This window comes from Spinacia oleracea, chromosome 6, assembly GCF_020520425.1.
Source record: "Spinacia oleracea cultivar Varoflay chromosome 6, BTI_SOV_V1, whole genome shotgun sequence".
Lineage (NCBI taxonomy): Eukaryota > Viridiplantae > Streptophyta > Magnoliopsida > Caryophyllales > Amaranthaceae > Spinacia > Spinacia oleracea.
The window spans coordinates 131,381,528-131,388,840 of record NC_079492.1 but is presented as its reverse complement, the minus strand read 5'-3'; the positions used below and the strand labels follow the sequence as shown (position 1 = coordinate 131,388,840).

Below are 7,313 nucleotides of genomic sequence, written 5' to 3'. Positions count from 1 at the left end.
TTTTTTGACTATTGTTGGTGATTGATAGGTAAGATAAAACATAATCATGTAAGATCTTGTTAGATCCGTCTCAATTTGTAGTTTCAAAATATTAACTTTTTATATTTTTTTGCTAAAAGATAATGTAAGATATTATTGATCAAAGTTGTGCATAAGCATACGTAAAAATGACCAACGTTGTAAGTATTAAAAATCGGAGGAAGTATGTTGTTTGTTAGTAAAGAAATTAGGTCTGTTGTTTTATTTACCTTCTATAACTCAAAGTTTTATACGTACAACTTAACAAAGTTTTATTATATTTATAGTCGACATCCACACGATATGACACATCACATGAATTGGAAAAGCAAGGATCCAATTAAAGTCTTAAAGATGTTGCAAGTTTCTAACACATAACATGTAACAACTAACAAGATTACAATTAAACTGATTAAAGGAGTGAGTGACCACACAAACACATTTCTTCCTTAGCATATACTCCTCCTGATTCCCTACTCTTCCTCCTCAAACCTTCACGCTCACTCCCTCCTTCCCCACACAAAATTTACAATTTCCCAAAAATAAATAATTTTTTTTATATGGGTGTTGCTGAATTATTCTGACTGACAAGTGAGAAGCTTGCGGGGAAGAATGTTGTCAATGGCGGCCGTTTTCTCTCACTGCCCTTCTCTAAAACCTTCTTTAGCAACTGCCCACGTCTGTAACCCACGTTTTCTGAAGCTTTCAAGCCACTTCAATAGCGGCCATCGTGCTCTAACTCGCAAAAGTGCCGTTCTTTCTGCTACCCATTTCTCCAATTTTTCGAGTTTTCGGTATTTTTATCTTCTCCACCTCCTCACTTTCTTGCTATTTTGTATCATAATATTTGTTTGATTTAAAGAAATTTTAAGTTTGAATGGTGCAATTGATGTTTGTGCATTGTCATAGATATTAGAATTTGATTATTTTTTGATGATGTTATTTGTTAATGGTCAAAATATGTTTGTTAGAGACAGCGGAAAAGCATTTGGTGACGGATGGAGTAGTTGATTTACAGTTGATATTAGTGAGTGTTGTTTAGCTAGTTGGTCTATTGAGAACTAGAGAGCCACAGGGGCATTGATATAAATGGGATTTGATCTCAGGTCTTGGGTAATACCCCGCTATGTTCATTGGCATCCACACAAACAATTTTTTGGTTGCTAATACATCTTAATTCTTACTCCGTAACATATAGCTAATTAAAAATATGAGGTTTATTGTGCATAATGATGTGAATATGTGCCCTAGGAGTCTAGGACTAGGTCTCAATCTCCAACTTATTGATTATTGTGAACAGAGCGACCCCAAACATAACCAATTCTTAACCGATTGCATCAATCAGAATGGCTCACTATGTGTCATAAGCTAACAAATAGTTTTGATGTAGTACAATTAAGTCATAGTTCAGTAATTCATTTGTCTTAATATTTCTTTGCAACATGAATAATTTTGTGACTTAACATGGGAACTTGTCATCTGTACTGTTGGTTGAAGACTTGAAGTATGCCCTGGTGTCAGGTCTTCTTAGTGAGTTGTGGAAGGATTAAGAGTTATGTGTACTTTTTGATGGAGAAGCATTGGCCATGTTTGGGTTATTTCGAGAGGAGTGTTAGGAGGTCCTTTGCTGGGCCGAGCATATCTCAGGCCAGTTTTGTCACAAAGTGGCCAGGTATCCTTAGGGAGTGGGGGAGGTGTGCTTTCTAAAGGTTTTTGTTATCATTTGATTTCCTAAGCTTTTGCATGATATTTACATTTTCTATCTGGAATATGTGTCAGTGTTTTTTCCTTATCAGTAGAATATTTTCTAGAAGTGTCATGTTTATAACTTATTTCGTCTTCCTCAACACCATCAGTGTCAGAAGCTTTCAGCCAAATCAGGATTCAGAGGTTGATGATGCTGCGAGCACTGATAATTCCTTGAATGAAGGTGTAAGGCTGAATGAGGAGCTGTTCAAAGGCCATCAAGATAGTGGGAAAGGCAGTTCATTTTTGGCAAAATTGGCAATTGGCCTTGGTGTGGCTGCAACTGTCACCTTTTTGTCTATTGGCTTCAAGGAGCAAAATTTGGGAACTTCCCTTGGAGTTGAAATCCAACGTCTGGCTGACGTTTCGTCATCTTCAAGCTTGGCCGCATCATCTGTTGGTTTTTCTTTTAAAGCCTTCGGTTACAGAGTTGTACTTCCACAATATGCTCCAGGGTATGTATCGAATCACTCCTCGAGTCTTTCATTTAACTGTTAAGTCAAACCTTTGACTTGTATGTTTATTCAAAAGGGAAAAAGGTGTTTTTGTAATGGCATTACTCTATAGTTTGTTTGGTTCATGAAAGCACTCACTATTCAAAGATAAAGGTTATGCTGAACCACAAGTAAAATTATATGTTATTGCATTATATTGGCAATTAGACATGAACTGATATATGGTACGGAATGTTGGACTGTGAAACAATGTCACATTCATAAGATGAATATGGTGGAGATGTGTATGTTGTGTTGGATGTGTGGCCATACAAGAAATGATTGGTTGAGGAATTAGATGGTTAGGGAGAAAGTAGGAGTTACACCGATTGAGAATAAGATGAGGTGAGAATTGATTAAGGTGGTTAAGCCATGTAAGACAAAGACCAAATGATGCGCCGGTTAGAAGGCTTGAAGAGTGGCAAGCTGATGGAATTGTGAGGGGTAGGGGAAGACCAAAACAAACTTGGAAGAGGGTGATTGTGAGTGATATGAGTTTATTAGGGATTGAGGAAAAATGTGGAGTTAGTAGGGCGGAGTGGAGGGAGATAAGATATCCCGACGACTCAACATGACTTCTTTTGTCTTTTTCCTTTGCTACCTTCTTTTTGTTTTTATAAAACCATGTTTGTACTTCTTTTTCAAACCGACCTTGTTTTCTTGTTCCCTATTTTTCGTGCCTCATTGACCTTGCCTTCACTTTCTCAATTTTGTGTGTTTACTCTCTTTAACATAGCCTTCTACTGTTATTGCTTCACATTTCACGAACGGTTCCTTATGACGTTTCATGTTAGCCGACCCCAACTCATTTTGGGACTAAGGCTTTCTGTTTTTGTTGCGTTATATTGTCACCAACAACTGAATTCAATGCAATTTTACTTTTCCTCTCTTGACATTATGTCATGTGGTCCGAATGGGACTTATTGCTGTCGTTCAGTGTTGATTGATTTGATATGTTATTTGCGTGAAATGATCTCTGTGAAACTGGTGTCCGCTTGAGAATACTGTTTTCTTCAATGTGGGTGGTAAGTAAAATCTGTAGAATTGCATAAACAGGTGGGTCTACTTTTGGTTGCTCATGGCTGCTGGATGTGGACTTTTCATCAGTGAAGAGGCTTTAAATATATGGGTCTGTCCTTTCTGCTGGTACTTCTGTTTCACAAACTCCAACGTTTGTTTTGTGTCCTCATAGTTATCTTTATGTTGTTAATTTGTTAACTGAATGTTTGAGTTGCTTTGCAACCATGGATATAGGTTGGCATAACATTGGCACGGAAGCTATGTTTGGATGGTACATGGCAATCTTTTGCTTCATCATTCTCCAGTAATGCGCCTTATATAATTTCTACAGTTTTATGGGTATACTGGTTAGTGGATATTCTATTTTTATTTACTTTTTAAAATTTAATGTTGTTTTTTTTCCAGATTACTTGGGATTTTTTTTTCCTTCCATGACTTTCTGCTCTTGGCGTATCTCACGAAATCTTCTGATCTTTAGGGGAGTTTGTATCAGTGATATGATACCATATTACCTCGGGAAGCTACTCCGGCAGTCTGGAGCTTCTGATGATTTGTATTCTAAGGTTTATTCTGCCTCCATATTTCAGATGCAGATATTATTCCAAAAATCTAGTTCTCTATGTCTCATCTTCTTTTTTCTTGGATTCATTTCCTGTTTATGGATATTCTTTCACTAAATGCAGTTAGGGGTTAGCAAAGAGAAGGTGTTGAACATTACACAGGCTGTTCAAAGATATGGAAATCTTAGTGGTTTTGGTAAATATTCTGGACCTGCTGATAACTTTCTCCAACTAATTTTGTTGCTTGTTTCATCATATCCTCTATGTTTTACAGTAGGCCTTTATCATGTATGAATGGAAATAAGGTGATATAGTTACAGGTTTGATTTTTTCTTGATGTACTGGCATAGCCGCATAGATTAAGGTGGTTGAGTTTTCTACTATTCAGACAAGTATTCCTGCTCCTCTTGCTCGATACTTCGAATAAGCCTAGTATCTGATCTCCTCAAGAACTTTGCCAGCATCATTATATGATCTTTGTAGCGTGGGATAACTCATAGAGTAAATGTCTCTCTGCAAGTTTTTCTCAGGGCATTGACTAGCTTATTCTATGTTCTATGACTTTGAAGTTTAAACTTTATATTGCTGATTATCGTTAGACAAATTTGCTTTAGCTATATAAGACATTTGAGCGCAAGAATTCCTGTATGCTTTATGAATGCCAGTGCTGCAGTGCCTCTTAGCAACTTTAAGGGTTGGGCTAAAAGATTCTCTTTGCAACTGTACAGGCTCGTGTTACCTAATTCTCTAATTCCCATGCGAACTGCGGTCCGAAAAAAGCAAATTGGTGCACTTCTAGGCTAATTTAACAAAACTAGGTCGCAAGTTGTGTCCCCTTACCCAATCTCAAACAAGAACTAGGTGATATTGACAGGAAAGGTTGTGTACATCTAACCTACCATATGCACGGGAGTTTTGATGGCGGCCTTTGTAGCTCTAGTATGGTTGAATGAATGGGAAGTAGAACTAGATATTCAAAAGGTTAACACATTAATCTCAACTTCCATCTATGCAACATTTTTGAGGAAGTTGCTCATGTAATTAGTAACTCCCACAAAATCTTTTGTTGTTTAGGAAATTATTTATTTTGGGTGCATTTCTTGTCCTTGCTTCTGGAATGCACTCTTTCAATTTTTTTAATCTGTTATATATGCAGCTTGTTTAGCATTTGGATTTTGTAAACAATTCACTGATTATTCATGTATTTCATTTTCCCTACTACGCAGTTGAACGATTCTCTATTGGAGTCAGGAATCCAACAGCATTTCTTGCAGGAGCCATGGTTAGTAACCGTAACTCCTTTAGAAACCCTTTGTATTTATTTTCTGGTGGCCCAAGTGCAGCTGCTGCTGTCACATCTCCTTATGACTTTTTTCTTTTGTCTTAGATGCACAATTGATTGGTTTAGGATGCAAAAACTGAAATTAGGTACGCTAGAGAGGGCGTAAATTATAGTACGGAGTTCCTTGTCTTACTTTTGTCCATTGGTTGAAGTATGGTGAATCCAACTCTTTTAGGGTGCATTCTCTTCGCCGGATGAAACCTGAACTTATTAAAACTGATTGAACTGATAGGACATGATCAGACCTGATTGGAACTTATTGGACTTGACCAGACCTGATTTCAACAAACTTATTGGACATGAAACTTATTTTTTTAAGGTGAAGAGAACGCCCCCCTTAGTCAGCAACATACCCCACCCCACCCCCCAAAGGCACACACACAAAACTTTTAGAGAAGGTTCAAATTAAAAATAAAAATCTGTTTAATTGGCCTTATGTTACTTTAAGCCATGGGTTCATACCAGTAGCTTATAGCTCACGCCTAACACTGCATATCTGCATCTCCACATAGCCGCCAACTATGGAATCTATTACGGGGTTGTCATTGTCATGGACACATTGTTGTGGATTATCTCACAGTATTAACTTGGGCTTAAATACGCTTCTGTTTATGGTTTTCTTGTAATGCAGGGTGTTTCTCCTGAGTGTTTCTTTGCTGGTGTCTGCTGTGGTGGTTTGATCACCCTACCTGTTCAGGTAAGCACAGCTGTCAAATGTTCCTCTTAACTTGTTATCTGCTGCGGCATACTGCCTACTAAACAATAAATGTCAGTACTTGAAACATATGAACAGACTTTCCTTTGAAGTCATTTTCCCATTATATAATTATGTCCCTTGTTTATGGAGCATTAGAAACCCTTCACACCAAGTGCATTTCTTTAATTTTTTTTTTGCTTTTTGGCCTGCAAGAAATCGAAACGTTGTGACCTGTTTGGTAAATTGGTAATGCACCTCTATCCCCACTCCCCACTCCCCAGTATCACCCTAGTATCCGTTTTCCCTTATAATTTCCATCACCACCAATTATCATCTTGGAGGCGCTATTGAGTGGTAAATTGGTAATAATTTGTGTTAAAAGAAACACGCAAACTTAGAGGTGATATTTTTCCATTACTACCATTTGTTACTGCCTATTAGATGTGCGGTTAGTGTAATAACTGGTTTCTTATTGAACCGAGGGGATAATATCTTGATTTATTTTTGTACTGGCTATTGCAGTTGGCAATTGGGTTCTTATTAAGAGAACGCCCTCTATTTGCCTTAGCTACTGTCGCTACTGTAGTGGTAAGTTACTTTGTTAGACAAATCAATCTTCAATTTTGTCCTCCTCCATAGTTTCCCCTTCTGTTTTCTTAACCTTGAATAATGCAGGGTATCTGGACTATATTTCCATATGTGGTTGCTGCTTCAACGGCATTGTTTTTCTATCTGCGGCAGAGATATTCTTCTTCATAGGCCTCTTTAAAACTGCTCAAGTATCCACTGCTCCCCGTGTGATGAAAGACACCGAGTCCATGCACTTCCAGAACAAATCTGGCTCGACTTATCCTGAGTACAGAATAGCAGAATGTCTGGTCTGAATACAAATAGGGAAGATTGGATTGGAAAGAAGACACTCGCGGACGGTAATTCCAATCATATACTCCGTATATATATAGTTAGCCCGACTAACACAGAAAATCCGAGTGCAATTATATATTAAATGATTGATTAAACGAAAAATCATTTTACTGTATTTCCGTAAGTACCAGCTAGAAGTCTGAGATGATTGTAACTTTTGGAGACCATGCAATATATTGGTAATTTGATTTAGCTGACAGAGCATTGACAATACTTCGGCTTTGGTTTATAACAGATGAAATAAAAACGATTCAATTTACTTTCTGCACTCCTCATTTATGTGAAGAGTGGCTAATTCATGCCATTTAAAACAAGGTTTTAATGGAAACAATCTCTCTATATGTAAGAACAAAGTTTTGTACATCTGACCCTTTTACCTTGCCTAGCTAAAAGCCTCATTTGAGGAAGTTGGTACTTTTTATGAAGCTTCCTTTGCAAAGAGGGGGGAATATGGGGTTCTCTTGCAAAATGTGAGAATCGAACCCCTATCACAAGGGTGGAAGGAGGACTTT

The 7,313-nt window shown here is 37.5% G+C and overlaps 1 protein-coding gene across 2 annotated transcripts; it reads left to right on the top strand.

The window, feature by feature from the left end:
- Window positions 1-441: 441 nt before the first annotated feature.
- LOC110799673 (uncharacterized) lies at window positions 442-6,993 on the top strand. Of its 2 annotated transcripts, none has more exons than XM_056833110.1 (10): window positions 442-812; window positions 1,875-2,219; window positions 3,315-3,387; window positions 3,513-3,582; window positions 3,684-3,841; window positions 3,962-4,034; window positions 5,065-5,120; window positions 5,812-5,877; window positions 6,400-6,465; window positions 6,553-6,993. In XM_056833110.1, the coding sequence occupies exons 1-10, from the start codon at window positions 631-633 to the stop codon at window positions 6,634-6,636; spliced, it is 1,173 nt and encodes a 390-aa protein (XP_056689088.1). In that variant the 5' UTR covers window positions 442-630; the 3' UTR covers window positions 6,637-6,993. The 2 variants fall into 2 exon arrangements, with proteins under 2 accessions (XP_056689088.1, XP_021860648.1); XM_022004956.2 differs by having other exon boundaries at window positions 445-812; window positions 3,513-3,625; window positions 3,757-3,841.
- Window positions 6,994-7,313: the final 320 nt, after the last annotated feature.